At 36.5% G+C, this 17,661-nt stretch overlaps 1 protein-coding gene across 1 annotated transcript in view; it reads left to right on the forward strand.

The window, feature by feature from the left end:
- Positions 1–772: 772 nt before the first annotated feature.
- Positions 773–17,661, forward strand: part of PDE10A (phosphodiesterase 10A) — a 736,567-nt gene continuing 719,678 nt past the window's right edge. Inside the window, 2 exon segments of the mRNA XM_074309355.1 lie at positions 773–1,489; positions 3,336–3,496. Coding sequence (XP_074165456.1) covers positions 3,388–3,496 — 109 coding nt within the window. The 5' untranslated portion in view covers positions 773–1,489; positions 3,336–3,387.

Genomic DNA, 17,661 nt, shown 5'->3' on the forward strand with positions numbered 1-17,661 from the left:
GAGCCAATCTGTTGACGCTGGCCAAATTTTTGGCCACTAAACACCAATGATGCTTTTTGGGAATGGGGGGGTAGGGTGGGGGAGGGTGGCAGGCTAGTTGTGCTTCAGTTTCTTTCTTTTTTCTCTTTCCCGGTCCATTTGTCTACCCCACCCCCAATTTCAACCCCAGAGGGTAACGCAGACCCACCAGAATGGGCAATTAGGAGCACACCCTTTCCCCTCCCCCCTTTATTCCTCCCACCTCCGCCTTACATCCCAATGCTTAAGGCTGAGCTTGGGGGGCTCTTCTCCAGGTTTGGATCAATAGAGCCCTGAGCCCTCCGGGAACCTTCCCCAGATCCCGGCTGCAGACCAGTCAGTGTCTGTGGTGCAAACCTACGTTGCAGTTTCAGTAGGAGCCAGAACCCTTCATCCTGTGCCCCTATGAATGGAGAGAAGCAAGCAAGAAAAACAGTGGCTCTGGTTTTGACATCTTTCACGAGCCAAGCAGGATATACAGATAAAAAAATGAGACAGGGGCTTACAGGGGGCGGTCTGTTTCATTGAGAAAGTGTGTCTGTAGGTTGTACTGTATAATCAGTTCCCAAGGTACAGAAATATCCAGGCAGATTAGCAACCCCCTCCCCCCCCCCAAATCTCCGCCAAACATCGCTTCATGTAGTTTCTCTCCTCCCCTTCCCCTATGCTACTTTGAGGGATTTTTTTTAAATTACTTTTTTTTTTTTTTAATTTGCGGGGGCGCAGTGGAAGGTGAGGGGGTGGGAGAATCATCTCAGCTTGAGCAGCCTCTAGCTAAAGGTTCAGACTGCTTACGTCGGAGCTCCCCTTATCATTTCAATGAATGGCAACTGCAGCCTTGGTACTGTTATAGCGATGAAGCTACAGACGTCATTGCCTTCCTGTTGGACGCGAGATGTGTCCAAGCATCATCTCCCTGCTTAAAGGAAAACTCTCTAACTTCCAGGCAGCCAGCAAGAGAGTCTTTTCGGAGAACACAATGCACCCCCAAAATATTTAGCACACACAAACACACGCACACAGAGAAAGATGCAGGTTCTATATATAGTTTGGGTGAATTCAAAGTTACTGTCTTTGGGAGAAAGAACTGAAATTTCCTGATCATCAACGGTTTGTCTGTACTGCTTTATTAAATGCATCAAGAAGAAAAAGAAGACTCAATCATTAAGCATCCTCTTTAGGATTTCCTTCCTCTCACCTTTGAAGGATGATCGGCGTGGAAACCTACTTTAAAACCTGGAAGATGCCTTCTGAATGAATGGAACATCCCGGAGGACTCATGAAAGGAAAGATTCTGAAGTTGGGCTACTTGGTCTCCTCTTTGCAACATGTCTTGTCCACTTCTCTATCGAACAGAAGACGGAGTCGCCTTTCTTTTTCTTTCTCTCTTTTTAATCCCTCCCTCCCTTTTTTTATTTAAGAACTTGATTTGAAGCAGGAAACAGAAATGAGCTTTGGCATACTTTGGCGGGTAAGTTGCTCGCTTCCTTTTCTACCTCTCATAAATTCAAAGGGGGGGGGGGGGGGTTGGAACTTAGTGCAAGTCTCTTTCTTGACGTATTTATTCTCCTTCCTCACCCTCACCGCAACGTATAGAGAAGACAGAAAGGACCTGGGGGTGGGAGAGAGGAACAGGATTGTAGTGACAAGTCTTCAAGGAGTTGGGAGAGATTGGAAAGGAGAGCAACCTGATGTGAAGAAAGACAGAACCTTGGTTTATCAAACCAGGACCGGACACAAAGGGTTACAGAGAGGGAAGGAAAGAGGGAAAGAGTGAGGGAGGAGGAGGGAGAGGGAGAAAGGGAAGGAGAGAGGGAGGAAGGGAGAGGGAGGGGGAAAGGGGAAAGAGAAAGGGAGGGAAAGAGAGGAGAGAGAAGGAAGAAAGGGAGGGGCAGATAAGGAAGAAAAGAAGAGAGAAGGGAAAAAGAAAAAGGGAGAGAAAAGAGAGATAGGGAAGAAAAGGAAGAAAAAGAGGAACCTAGAAAAATCTAGGAGGAGGAGAGGGGAGGAGAAAAAGAGGGAGAGAGAGAGGAATGTATATCTATCTAATCATCTATCTATATGAAAGAGAGAAAGGAAGAGACAGAGAGAAAGGAAGAGGCAAAGAGAGGAAGGGAGGCAGGGGAGAAAGATAGAGAGAGACAGAGACAATTAGACAGAGACAAAAGAAATAGAGAGAGAGGAGAGACAGAGACAGAGAGAGGAGAGAGACAGAGAGAAGGGGGAGAGGGAGACAGAGAGAGACAGAGAGAGGAGAGAGAGAAGGAGAGAGAGAAGGGGAGAGAGAGAGAGAGAGAGAGAGAGAGAGAGAGAGAGAGAGAGAGAGAGAGAGAGAGAGAGAGAGAGAGAGAGAGAGAGAGAGAAGCATAGACAGACAGACTGCAGGGGCACTGACTTTGCACAACAGAGGAGTTTGCAAGCTGTGAGTTACACGTGAATATTACCAGCCAGCTGCAAACCGCAGCGTCTGTAATGCTAGTCCCGCAGGTGCCTCCTGGGGCGGTCAAGAGAAACTGCTAGTGTGTATCATACCCCCTCCCCCAGTACCTTGTCTTCCTCCACTTTCCTCCTCTTTCACTTCTGAATGGGCACAAGAATTTCCTCTCTCTTCTATGATTAGGCCTCTTGGCTGCCCCATCCTCCTCTTAGCTGCCCCATCATACACTTTGCCCTTTCCCAGTATTTTGGGAGAGATCATTTGATGTCCTTGGGGAGGAAGGATTCCAGAGTCTTTAGCACCTAAGGGCATCTGTTCTTGTCTTTCTCATAAATTTACTTCCCTTTCCCCTTTCCATCTTATTTCCCATTAATTTAATCAAAAATACCTCTTCCTCAACACATAATCTTTCACCTACAACAAACAGGAGGAATTATTTAGAATATAACACATCCTTTCCCATCAAGATACCTGATACCACCTCCCCCCAGTAGAGCTAAAAGATGTCCAAAGATCCTGTTCTGTTTCATTACCTCCCCTCTTTGCACACAGTACTAATTGAATGAGACAGACAGACAAAAAGAGAGAGAGAGAGAGAGAGAGAGAGAGAGAGAGAGAGAGAGAGAGAGAGAGAGAGAGAGAAGAAAAAGAGAGAGAGTGCAAACAACCCCTTTAGACGGGCTGAAATTGATGGAATTGTGATTGTAGGATTTCTCCACTTAGTCCCTGCCTCCTCTTTGCTCTCCAGCCACTCCAAAGTCTCTTCCCCTCTTTAAGCAGCAATTTCTTTCAATCTCCCTCTCTTTCTTTTTTCTCCCCACCCCTTCCGTCCTTCTCTCTCACCCCCTCCACATAACCCCCTCGTTCACTCTTCTCCCAGAGTGGGGGAGGGGAAGGGGGAAAAAAACCCAAACTCCTAGCACCGGCCAGAGATGTCGAAGAAACGCAAAACCTTGGAGGGTGGTGGTGGTGGAGGAGGAGGATCCCCGCTCCCATCCGAGGAACCTACAGCCTTATTTGGGGGCAGCATCGAGGAGCAAGGTAGGGAGGAGTGAAAGGGGGGTGGGGGAGGAGAAAAAAGAAAAAGAAGGGAGTCTAAGGAAAAAGGAAATGTTTTGGAGTTGAAGGATCCCAGTATAGGAATGCATCAACTTGTCTTTCTCTTTATCTCCTTGGGTCAATAGAACTCAAGTTGACTTTTTTGGGGAGAAGGGAAGAAAATTTTAAAAATTAGGGTTGAACTGAAGGACTGAGAGAAGATGCTGAAAACCCAGGTCTGCATTTTCTGAACTCTAGGTACTGTAGGGGGAAGAGAGGATTTGGATAAGGTGGTTAGAAGAGGCTGAAAGATATTGATTAGGGCCAGTTGCTGATCAGGGCAAATTGTGATCAGTCCCAAATCTTTCCCTTGCTTCCATTTGCTGGTTGTCAGTTACATTTGTGTGGGCAAATTGTCTTCCTTATTGATTGATGTTGATCTCTGTATTCAGGACATCTGAGCTTAGATGGTAGGAGATGATGATACCTGCATAATGACTACTGTGTTTAAGGGAGTAGGGAATGACATGGATTTCCTAGATGTACCCCCTCCACACCCATTTCTAAGATGCTCCAAATTACGTCATACAGAAGCTTAAACCCTGCCCTTACAGCACACTCACTTTGCATCTGATAGAAGTTAGTGCTTTGGTTTTTAGCAGATACAGGGCTTTGCTGTCTTTCAAAAGGAGATGGGTAATGACAGCTGGTCGGGTACCTCTTTTTTTTTTTTCTTTTTTTTTTTTTTTTTGCTTTAATAATGTCAACTCAAAAATAAAGTTGGTGTACAATTGTCTATAAAAACAGAAATGTTATTTAGATATCTGATTTTCAGGCAGAAGAGGCCCAGTAACTGCTTCTTATTATTCTCTGATCATTCTGAATTTAAAGTTAAAAGTAGGCCCAGATGAACCAAGTCAAGCTCTTCCTAGGCTGTAGTTAAAATGCAGAGAAGAGTGAATGAGGTACAGATATCTGACTGTTTGTTATGGCTGTGGAAAATGAAGTGATGGAACTCTAGGATCAAGTTGGAAAAGCATTTCTTTAATGTTTCTTCCCCTTTAGAATAGCCTTTTGTTTATTTTTAGCAGGTGAAGAACTAAGCATAAAACCAAATAGGGATAGGAGTGTATTCTCCAATATGGAGCTAGTGGTCCTTTTTCTTTGCCACAATCAGTCAATAATGTCAATAATATTGACAACAAATAAAAAAAAACAATAAACTTCAATCTCTACTAGAGTTTTTGTATGGGATGTATGCATTTAAAATGCATTTCTTTTTAGATGACTTTCTGTCTTTTGGTTTTGGCTTCATTAGGCATGTCATATTGATGCTATCCCACTTAAGACAATGAAGGGTTATTGCTTCGACTTCTTTTTGGGTGTTATTATTTTTAAGTCCCTTCAGTCATTAATCTTTACTATTTAAGACAAATTTGGTATTTTGGTACATTTAACATATGAGCAAATCACTTTGTCTGTTATTTTTGCTCTGTTTGGAGAAGTCTTCCCATTTTATCAAGGCTGGTCATGGGGCCATCTTTAAAAGAGCTCATGATTTTGAACTGAGAGTTAGTTTGCAAGACTAAATACCATTAATTTCTCTTTGAGTTTACCAATAATTTTCATGGAAGGAGACTTACAATTATCATTAAAAAGGGGTGAGGAAGCAAATGCCTTTCATTTTCCATGAATAGCTTCAGCATGGTCATAAGTCTTTTAGAGAAACAAGAATAGTATCTTTATTAAGCACTTCATTTCTTATGGAAATGTTTAGCAAGAAAGTCCACAGAGGTTTGGCAAAGCAGGTATGAGGTAGTATTCTCTCAGAAACAAATGCAATACATGATTACTTGTTGTTATAACCTTCACATTGGAAATCTTTTGTAAATCAGAAATAAGAGAATTTATATTTATGATCCTGCTTATATTTTCTCATAGGCCCTGTTTTGACTAAAAAAAATAGAGGCAAAAGTTCATTTTTAGTTTGGGGGATTGAATAAATTGTTAGATGACTTTTAGTTGTATTCTCTCCTTTTTATCTAATAAATATAAATAGTGATAGATAATTATATTGCCTGTAAGTACATGGCTAATTGCGTTAACCACTAAGGGATTGTGTATATAGTATATTGTAATCTTGTATTGGATATATTTTTATTGTGAATTGTTGGCTGTGGTGCAATGGACAAGATAAACATGTGTATAACCAACTTCCAGTATATTTACTCTTGGAAAGAAGAAGACGACAGAGTATGATATGATATTTACATTAGAAAAGGTTCTTTGCTAATATAAAATTTTAAAATGATTCATTTTCCCCTTTTCTCCTCCAGCTTCAGTATGACTATGTTTCATTATATAACATTATGAGGATTTATATGAGAAAAGTAGCAGTTCAAGTTTCTAAAAAGTCATAAAGATCTTGAATGCTAAAGAACTTCCAGTAGGAGCAAATAAAGTAACTTTTTTTTTATGTGAATGGATTAGGAACTACCAGTTTTTGTATAAATTCTACCACTACAGGTCAATTTCTAGCATTTCTTTCATTAGAAAAATTCAGAAACAAATTTCATTGATCATCTGCAGAGATTTTGAGGTGATCTTCTAATGATTTGCCAAGGTTGAGATTCTGAAATGTTCCATGAACATGCAGTCAGGTAGAAGTATATATAATCATTCTTTTGTACTCTGTGCATGAAAAAGAAAGCCCAGGGTCCCTTATTTCATTTGCTTATCTCTATGTACTAAAATGCATAATTCTTTAGAATCCATAGGGAAAAATCATGAAATTTTCATTTCAGGTTCCTTGATAGTATTTTCTCATTCTACTTTGGTAACACTTTTCTTAGTTACTTGTATGCATCCAGAAGAGTTTCTGCATGGAGAAAGGGGAATACATGAGTGGATCACCACGAATATAAATATGAACTTTTAGATCAGTCTTCTGTCTAAAATCTATGTCACATTTTGGATAATTCAATATAATTTTCCTGGTTGAGAGTTTGTTGGGACTCTATTGGAATGCTTGGATAAGTGTGTGTGTGTGTGTGTGTGTGTGTGTGTGTGTGTGTGTGTGTGTGTGTGTGTTTTCCTGCTTGTATACAATTAGAGCCAGGATTTATTCTTAATGTGAGTTCCATCCTTGTTTCAGATGACTCTCTTGCTTGAAATGGGTGGAGACCATGTGCAGATGGGTCAACTTTGGAGGAAAGGAGGAAATTTATACAGATTTTTTCCCTTTACAACTGGTTGGGAAAACTTGGTGCAAAAATGGGTGTTGGCCATAACTTTGTTTTTCTCTGTGTCTCACTGTTCTTTATTATTCTGAAGCTAAATCAAATCTTAAGAGTGTGGTACAGAATCTGTAATCTGTAGGATAGATGAGCATGTTAATGAGTATTCAAAAGGAAACAGCCTGGAAGAGGTGCTATAGAAGATATCTACTCATCTTTTGTTGTTTTGTTGAAGTAGTAAAGCACACATGGCTATTTTATTTTCTTTTTAATTTTTTTTCTTCCAGAACTTGAATTTATGGAAATTTTTAGTTATTTTAAGACTAGATGCAACATTGAACTGTACTATATGCAGTCTTTCTTAGCAAGGATCCTTGCCTTTCCATCCCTCCCCCGAAATTGTTCATTAATTGTACAAGCCCCATCCTTACACCATCGTTATCCCCCACCAGACTCCTTTAAGACCATTGACCATGAGAGAAGCTTTTAGTAGTTTTAATTCCTGTATTCATCTCATGGATTTTTAAAACTAAAATAAGCTTTGTCGGTTTTCATGGGATTATATAACCAGGTCTATTTTTCTGGTTTCTATGCCTCCTCAGTCCTATCATAGCCACATGTTCTATGGAAGCAGGGGCATTTTGAGACATGTGGAACTTTGGAAATAACCCAAGACTAGAAAATAGAAAATCAGTGCTTAAGTATTAGCTCCTGAAGTCACTTACTAGAAAATCTTGAGAAATCTCTCAGCCTCTTTTCCCTCATCAGTAAAATAGGTATAACAATTTCATCCCCTCACAAAATAGATGTGATAATAAAATGCAATAACATGTGAAACTTTTTGTTGTAGTAAAGACATGAAAACAAAGTAAATGCCGTAGACTGGGGCATTGCTAAACATGCTGTGATACATGAAGGTAATGGAACAGAGCTGGACTATAAGAAACAATGAATATGATGAATACAGAGAAACATCAGAAGACACATCAACTGATGCAAAAAAAAAAGTCAGCAGAGGCAGAACACAGAAAATGCAATAACTACACAAACAAGAACATTAAAACAATTGCAACTGAATGCTATAAAATGATAATAACCAAATTTCGTCCCAAAGGGAAAATGGAAGAATATATTTCCCTTTCTTCTTTGAGGGGCTGAAATATTGTATTATCTGTGGTTGATGTTTTACTGAAATGTGCCTTTTCTCTCTTTTATTCTTTGTAATAGGAAATGGCTCTCTGGAAGAGAGCACAAAATGGTATATTTGGAAATTTATATGATATAAAATCAAAATTGTCAATGAAAAATTTGGTATGTCAAAACATTTGAATAACTATAAAGTCTTATAAAAGTATAAAATATTAATAGCAACATATTTAAACTGCAAAGGATTTCTTTATATCACTAAATCACTTTATGAAGGGAATATTTGAATTTGTATAGCTGTGTACCTTCTAGGTGCCCACAGAGTACTGTCTATAATACCACCACAAAATAGCTTAAAATATAGACTACTAACTGATTATATGGTCTGTCTGAACCCTAAGAACCAATTGACCAACTGTCTTATATTTATTTATTAATTTCTTGTCTTTTCTTTTTTGTGACTGGAAATGTGATCCTGAGGAAACAAAGTTTTCATTTCTAATAATGCTTATATAGCATTTTAAGTTATATGATTAATTATATTATTTTTTGATTAGGTATCAGTTTGTTTTCAAAGCTTATTTCATACAGCTTTCTAGTATTTTGAGCATATATTTTATGTCTCTTGGTTTATCTGAATTCTTTGGATCTGTAGATAACTACTAGTAGAATTACATTTATTAGGAAATTTTAAAAATTGTCATTTGAAGTCATTTGACTTCTCTAGAACACATTGGCAAAATTGTCATTGGCAAAATGAGGGAATTGAAGCAGAAATATTGGCTGTCCTCTACAATTCTATGCTTGACATAGAAAATATAAATAGATGAGTTGACATTCTTCAATAGCAAAGTAACTGGGTGGCACAACAGATAGTGTACTAGATTCAATACTAGTAGCTAGTGAGCCTTAATCTGACTTCAGATTACTAGCTGTGTAATTCTGAGTAAATCATTTCACATCTATCTGCCTCAGTTTCTTCATTTGTAAAATGGAGGTTGTTGTAAGGATAAAATAATATTTGAAAAGTGCTTTACAACCTTGAAGTGTTCTGTGAATATTAACTATTATTACTAGTGCTGGAAATTATCACACTGGGAGTTCTCTACACTTTATTACTACTTTGCTCCTTCAAATATAAATATGTATTTATCTAGAATTTTTCTGAAGTGAAGCAAGATTGTCTTAAACAGAATTCAGTTGGTTCAATTTTTAACTGCTCTTAAGCCTTTAGAATTTGTAGGGATTTCATTTCTTTGCTAAATACCTGTTCTATAATTATGAAGTAATGGTTATGGACTAGAAGAAAGAAGTTTCCAATCATTTTTTTTTCAAATTTTAATGTTGGCTGATGTTGCCTGAGATGGAAGTAAAAATATAATTAAAGTGATAGACAATTGCTAAAAATATGAACTGCTGATAAAAGTTAATGTCTACAATGGAAAAGACTAGTCTAATCATGTTTGCTTTAATGAAGACCCTAAGAAGCAGCATGGTGTAGTGGAAAGATGGTAGATTTGAAGTTCTTAAGTATCTCAGTTCCAGAGTGTCTGTTGCCTTATTAACTGGGACCAAATCACATAAATTCTCTGAGTCTTGGATTTGGAAAGTAAGGATAATACATGTTCTACAAACTTCAGAGGATTGTTGTGAATGTGAAATGTGATACTGGGTATGACCAAGATTTGCAAACTGTAAAATACATAAATATCATTATTGAAACTACTAGTTCTTGTTAGTAAATATATTCAACTTTTCATAATCATGCTCAAATTCCCTACAATTTATATTTAGAAACCCCAATTGGACCAGGACCAATCAATATCATGGAAAGAGCCTTAGTTTAGGATTGAGAAGACTTATAAATTGAATCCCAATTCATCTATTTACTGATGTATGACTAGGCAAATCACTCAACTCCTCTGAACTCTAGTGTCTGTCTTTTTAAAAACAGAGCTAATAATACTTTCTTTGGTATCACTGTGATGATGAAATGAGATAATATATGGAAGTATTCTATAAACTGTAAAGTGCTATGCTGATGTAAGGAATTATTCTTATTTAACATGTTGTTTAGTTGTTTTACAGTTGGGCCCACTCTTTATGACCCCATTTGGGGTCATTTTGACAAAGATACTGGCATGGTTTGCCATTTCTTTTTTCCAGCTCATTTTACAAATGAAGAAACTAAGGTAGACAGAGTTAAGTGACTTGTCTAGAATCACAGAGCTAGTAAGTGTCTGAGGTCAGAAATGAACTCAGGTATTTATGATTCCAGGCTCTATTATTCCAGCTGCCCGTTATTTCACATAATGCCAACTAAAGTCAAAGAATAGAGTATTCTGAGCGTTCCAAAGTCTTAGTGGAAAATTTTGTAGCTTAAAACTACTGCAAGCCTTTTGGGATACCCTGTATTAATCTAATACATTATCTTTCACATTAGAAGTCTGCTAATTGTTTTTCCTGTTACCTTCATTAGTGATTTTGAGTTACGTTTGCTATATTTCCCAAGGAAGGAAAGGTATTTAGAAGAAAAAAAAAAGAATCTCTTCAACTTTTAAAGGCTTGAGTTAAAATGACAAAAGATAGTTTCATTGGATTCCATTTAGGACAATCTTTTAGCACTTTAGGATTTTTTAAAGACGAATATACCATTTATTTGAAGTGGAGAAATAGTAAGGCTTTTTACCAAAGTTAAGAAGGTTGTTTCCTTCCTTGATCTTGTAAATTTTAACTCTTCTACTTCTGAGATGGCTGTTTCATGAATAAGGGTCTTATAAGAATTAACTATCTTGTGAGAGTAAATGTGTCATTGAATTATGTTATATATGTATATATATAAAATTAATGCATACATATGCATATATACACATATATTTTAATATATTTTATTTTCCCAATTACATGTATAAACAATTTTAACATTCTTTCTTTTTACATTTTGAGTTCCAAATTCTCTTCATCTCTTCCATCCCCACTTCATTGAAAAGGCAAGTAATTTAGCATAAGCTAAACATCACATATTATTTACACACACATATACATACCCACACACATCTTTCAGAAAGAACTTTATAAATCATTGAGTAATTGACTCATGGTAGCAATCACCAACTCCATAACTTTGAGAAGGACATAATTCCATCATGTATTATACTTATTTGTATGCATTCTGCATACTTTCTAATAGAAAATAAGCTGCTAGTGAGCAGGGGCAGCATAATACTTTCATATTTGTATCTTAAATGCCTAGTACAATGTTGTACACTTTTTAATTATTTAATTAGCAGATGTTATTTTATTAGTGTTATTTAATTGGTGTAGGAAATTCCTGGTAAGGAAACTCTTTACCAATGCAACTGTCCTATAATTCATAGAATTCATTAGAAAGACTATATTCAGTAAATATTTATTAAGGGCCTACTATGTTCCAGGCACTATGCTAAGCTCTGGGGATGCAAAATAGAAAAAAAGCTTCTCCTCTCTAGGAACTTATAAAGGCCACATATCCATTATGTATTACAAGGTGAAACTTCAAACTAGGTCTTTAAGACTGAAGCCAGCTCTCAAAACCTTCCAACAGTCTTCTCTTAATAAGAACTTAAACATTCATTTAACTGAGTTGTTGACTAGCAAAAATAATGTAAATTTGCATTTTACTGCAAAATATTGATCATAGAGTCAGAATCCACTGTAGACCTTATAGACCTGAGGGATCTTAGGATCACAGGACTATAGATTGTAAGGGACCTCTTCCTCCTTCTCATTTTACAGTTGAGAAAACAAATTAATGACTTACTCAATATCCCACATGTGATAAACATCAAAGGTAGGATTTGAATTCAGTCAAGTTCCTTTTCTCTCCAACTCATTTGACTATATGTATGAGACTATTTCAAAGTCCCACTCTGAAATAAATTGGGAACATTTCTTTAAGAGATTATAGAAATTGCCTAGAACTTTTGTGGAGACTGCAGGGTTAAAACAATGGCCTGCTTATCTCCTTTCTCTCTTGAGTATTTTATTTTATTTATTTATTTTGCTGAGGCAATTGGGGTTAAATGACTTGCCCAGGATCACACAGTTAGGAAGTGTTAAGTCTCTGAGGTCAAATTTGAACTCAGGTCCTCGTGAACCTCAAGGCTGGTGCTCTCTCCACTAAACCAACTAGTTGCCCTCTTGAGTATTTTAAAAGTGAAAATATCTAGCCTATTTTAATAAAAAATCTATAGGGGTAGAAACAGAAGGTAAAATTTCTAAAGAATGATCAAATGAAAACAGTGATAATAGTTCCCCATCTATTTGGATACGATTGTATTCTCCCATTCCTGTAATAAGTGAGGGAAAAAAAAGTATTCTTTTTTCATCATTGAAAATTGTGAAATTTTTGAAAATTTGTGAACAGAGGGTCCCTTCAAAAAACTTGGGACAGAGCAGTAGAAAACTTCATTTTGTCTGAGCTTTTCTTTCTTCCACTATTGTCCTACCATGTCTTTCTTCCCTGGTTTTGAAGGGTTTGCATCCATAACACAAATGACTGCTTTGGTCAGAGGATATAGACCTAGGGGAAAGATTGTGGTACTAAGATTAAACAAACTTGGGTTTGACTCCTGGCTTTTAGGCAAGTCATTCAAGCCTCAGATTCTGTTTTCTTATCTGCATTTGGGTTTTTGACTATATACAGTTGGCTTTGGACTCAAATGCTCTCTAAGGTTTCTTCCACCTTCAACATTCCATGAATCTGCTGTTGTTATACTTGATTAATTTGTGATGTTATATGAAAATTGTCTAATTATTTAACCTGGAAAATCAGGCCAAAATTAAACACCACAAATAATGCCATCATGCTTATTTTCCCTCAGATTTTAGGAGATAGCACTACACCAGACTTCTTGAATTACTTTGTCTATTTGTTTTCATTGTGAAAGAGAAGGAAGAATATTAGAAATGAAGCCAAACCCATTTGCTATTTATGGGAAGAGGTGGTAAGAGCTTCACTAAAGACCAGTATGTCTTTTCATGACATATAATTCCATATATTCCATATAATGATATATTATAAAAATGAATTAATGCTCAGATTTTTAGGTGGGTATTAGCAGACTACCACACAGAAAACACAAAAGCAAGCAAAATAAGGGATGCTATCAAAGAAGTATATGACAGTTCAAAAAATAAATTGGTCACACAGTCACAATCACATACTCCATTGGTATCCATGTGATGATACTAAGATGATGATCAAAAGACTCCCCAAACACTTGTAGATGCCTTGTGATAGATTTTCAGAAACAGAGTTTGCACTAGATGGGCAGCTAGTGATAGTTTGTAATATGTATCCTTGGGAAAGGTAATCCCATCACCAAGATCATAGATATTTTGAGTTTTGAAGTTAAAAGATCTATTGCACTTAGCTTCTCTTTGTGCTTTGAAGATGAAGTGTAGTTTAAAAATAAAGTTATTCTGTTTTTGAGTGTCTCATTGGATGACCAACTTATAGTTTCCCATGTCAAAATAAACTATGAAAGTGGTAAGGCTTCCCTGGTGGGGTGGAAGGAAGAGGGAAAAATTATTGATTAAAATTATCTTACTGTTTTAAGACACTATTTTCCAGAAAGGCTCTATTTACAATGTGCATTTCATAACTGAAGGGTGCAATATATTTAGACAAGAACACCTAATTATTGATGCATCAGTCTAGGTTAATTAATTAGATTCATTTATTTGGTTTTACTTAGAAGCAAAGCCTACTCAGGCCCTATTGATCTCTCTACTTCTGAACTCAACGTCTATTTAATACATTTGACATTTTAATTATAAATAATTGTGCTGTTTTCTAATCACTTCATCTTTTCTTTTATCTTTGAATAACTGAATTTTAAACTCCTTAAGGACAAGGTACTTGATACACTTTTCCAATATCTACCAGAATTGCCGTAAGTCCTTATTAAATGTTAGACACTAGATATAAAGATGAGCAATGATATTCTTGGACTCAAAGATTTTTATAGTCTTTGTCTGGGGGGTGAGTAATATATACTTACAAATAATTATTGTGCCAAAAATGTCATAAGCCCAAAAAAGAGCCCCCAAATGCAATGAGAAATTTGAGGAGTGTACTACTTCTTCCACACCCTTCCTTTCCTTTCTCAGGCTCAAACCTTCAGCAAAGGATTGAGAAAATAGTCTAGCAGATAAAAAAGAACCTTTTTTACTAAGGGGCAAGTAAATTGTGAGTCAGGGCTGAAGTGGAGGCCCAGGGAATTGGGGATGGATAAGTACAAAGAAAAGAACACTAAATTTGGAATCAGAGGACCTAGGTTCCAATTACCACTGAACTATTCTTTATAACTATTGAGAAGTAATATAATCTGTTAAGATTCAGTTTTCTCATATGTAGAAGGAGAGTGTTACATTAGATAACAGCTAAGGTTCCATCTAGATCTAAGTATATTATGATCACATAATCCCATAATCCAAAGATTTTCAACCTCATGGAATCAGACACTTAAAGTAATGTTCCCAGTTCATGTATAGATTGCTGAACTCAGGGAGAGCACACTCCAGATAAGAAGCACATAAAGCCAAGCACAGACTTCAAAACTTGTCTTCTCACTCCAAATCTCACACTATTTCGATTACATATTGTAATCCATGTATAATTCAATCCTCAGTTCTTGACTGAGAATGGACCTGAGTGAGATCCTACTTTGAGGGGGTTTCATTAGCTTTGGGAAAACACAAAGGGAATGAAAATCTAGAATATTTTGCCTCCTACCTATGCCTTGTCTAACTTCCTTTTCACATCTCAACTCAGCTCCTTTCCATAACCTCCAAGTTGCTTAGTACTTTCCCTAGCATCTCTGAAAATGACTTTTTATATATTTTATCATTAATCACTTGTTTTCAGGTATTACCACTCTTCTCAAAAGGATCCAAATTTGAAGGCAGGAATGGGTTAATTTCTGTCTTTTTACACCTAGCACTTAGTAATGCTTAGTATGTAGGAGGCACTTAATTAACCTTTGTTGAATGAATGAATGTGGCAACACATTGCCAGGACTAAGATTTCATTTACTAGTTTCTCTTGTTAGTTAGTTAGACTGTGAGACAATATGATATAGTAAAAAAAGAGTTCCTCATCCTCAGTTTCCTCATCTGTGAAATGAGAGTGTATGACAATATGGCCTATGAAGTCCCTTTCAGCTCCAAATCTATAAGCCTATTATGACTGTCAGTCTTGTATTCAGTAGATCTGAGTTCTAATGCTGGTTTTGACCCTTATAGCTGTGTGTTATTATACTTATTCAGGTCTCAGTCTTCTCATTTATAAATTGAGGCAATTGATACAATCCTGATGCATCTATCTGAAAGGGTTAATGCAAAAAAATCCTTTTAAAGCTTTCTAGCCCTTTGTCAGTGTGAGTTGTATTATTTTTAGGTTGAGTTTTCATCCTTTATAATGTAATGAAAAAATATTTTTCTAGGATTTAAAAAAAATATGGGGAAAGGAATCCATATCTAATTCCTATTTTTATTGGAATGTTCTGGAATATTATTTTCTTGTTGCTCCCCTTCTCCCCCATAAGTTAATTGGGATATCCCTTGGTTTCTCTTGTAACTTAATGTGCCCTTTGCTTTTTCACCCCCTCATTCTTTAGGGTATTGGACCTTTTGCGTTATTATTTGGGCTTTGACTGAAGGAAGCCCTGTCAGATTTCACTTATTACTTTACATTTAAAAAAGACGTTTTAAAAGTGGTCCAAGTCAAAAGTATGGAATATATGTAGAGCTTTATGGTTCTCTCTCTCTCTCTCTCTCTCTCTCTCTCTCTCTCTCTCTCTCTCTCTCTCTCTCTCTCTCTCTCTCTCTCTCTCTCTTTTGTAAAGTGTGAAGTTTGGCTTGCCCACATTCAGTAGGTAAAGGGATATAGGATATAAAAAGCCACATGGCTGCCTATAAGCCAGTTTGCAAAAATTAATGCCAAATTATCTTTGGAAATTACTGGCACAGCTGTGGTTTTCAGTAAGGCTTCAACCCACGACTGCTGACTTAAACTTTTCATTTTTTATAAAAAACAGTTTAGAAGTGTTAAATTACTCTTGATTTTACTTTTTTCAAGTCTATAAAAATAAATGTAAAACATTGGGTCTTCATTGATGAAGCATTATTAGATATTGCTACGCTCTCTGAAGTTGTTGAAGGGACATAATTAAAATTTGTGTCATAAGGCAGAAGAAGCAAATCTTAATATTCATAAGACAGACCATCATTTTTTTTGCTGAGGGCAATTGGGGTTAAGTGACTTATCCAGAGTTACACAGCCAGGGAAGTGTTAGGTGTCTGAGATCAAATTTGAACTCAGGTCCTCCTGAATTTAGGGCAGATGCTCTATCCATTGCACCATCTAGCTGCCCCCTAAGACAAACATTTCCAAGCACTCACATCTTAACAAAAGTACAGTGATCAGGATTTTACCCCAGGGTAGTGAATTCAAAGGACCTTGACATTTCTTAATGGGATCAGTTCTTTTTCCACCTCTCATTTTTTTCTCACCATTTTCCCCCTGTCTTTACCCTAGGACCTAGGATCACTAGGACCACTGAGACAGCATCATACCAGTCTCCTGGCTCTGTTTTGAGCATTGAGGTGGTGTCCTGCCCCCTCATTTCAACTCTAGATGGCTTTTGGACGACTTATCCTGGCTGCAAAAAATTTTAACTTACAGTTCTCCTCAACAATTTCTACATTTATGGCATTGGATTTAGTTGTGGAGTATACAAGGTTACATAAGAAAGAGTCCCTGCCTTCAAGAAGCTTACAATTCATTAAGGAAAGCCAACTCTTTGCTTGGACTTCTTACTTGCTTCTGTGTCATAGAGTCCTTTTAGCAGTTTGATGACGCTTCTGGGTATTTTCTCATAATAATGTTTTCAAATGCATAAAATAAAATGCACAAGATTATAAAGGAAACCATATTGGAATATAGGTTTCAACATATATCAATATATGTATATCCATTTATACACATATTGAAAATGTATATATATGTGCATGTGTATATACATACATATATGTATATGTATGTGCATATATATACATACATTCATTCTATTTATCTATTTATTGATATTTACAGATCTCTAATTAAAAACTTTTGGTATGAAACAAACATAATAAAATGTCGAATATGATACATATTATTGGAAGGATAGGTAAAGTGTGTTAGATGAGTCTAGGAGAGAGAGAGTTTTTAACTTATGAAGAAACCATGCAGAAGATGGCATTTGATTGGTCCTTGAGGAATGATTAAGAATTAGATAGAGGGAAATGGGAGATAAGTCATTCAGAGAAAGTACCAAAAGTGTGATAAATGCAAGTATTTGAGTTATAGCAAATGATCCATTTTGTGAATCACAGAAATATTTATAGGAAAGTAGGAAAGGCTTGAAAGGTTATTTGGCGATCAGTTATGAAGGCGTTTGACTGCCAGCCAGGATATTGAGTTCTGTAGAATATTGGATATTCTTTCCAGATTTTTAGAACAGTGTAATGGCATGCATAGAATTTGGTCATGAAAGCCTTTTAAAGAGGTAAAGGTATAATAATTTCTATTTAAAGATTATAATATAACAAAACAGTATGTATAAAATGGTCCTTTGGAGTCAAGAAAAGCTGAATTCAAATCTTTGACACGGTAGCTGTGGAATTGTGAACATATCAATTGATCTCTGTGGCTCAGTCAATTCTCCAGGACTTATTAAGTTATAGTCAGGTTATGATTTG

This window comes from Sminthopsis crassicaudata, chromosome 4 (genome assembly GCF_048593235.1).
Source record: "Sminthopsis crassicaudata isolate SCR6 chromosome 4, ASM4859323v1, whole genome shotgun sequence".
Lineage (NCBI taxonomy): Eukaryota > Metazoa > Chordata > Mammalia > Dasyuromorphia > Dasyuridae > Sminthopsis > Sminthopsis crassicaudata.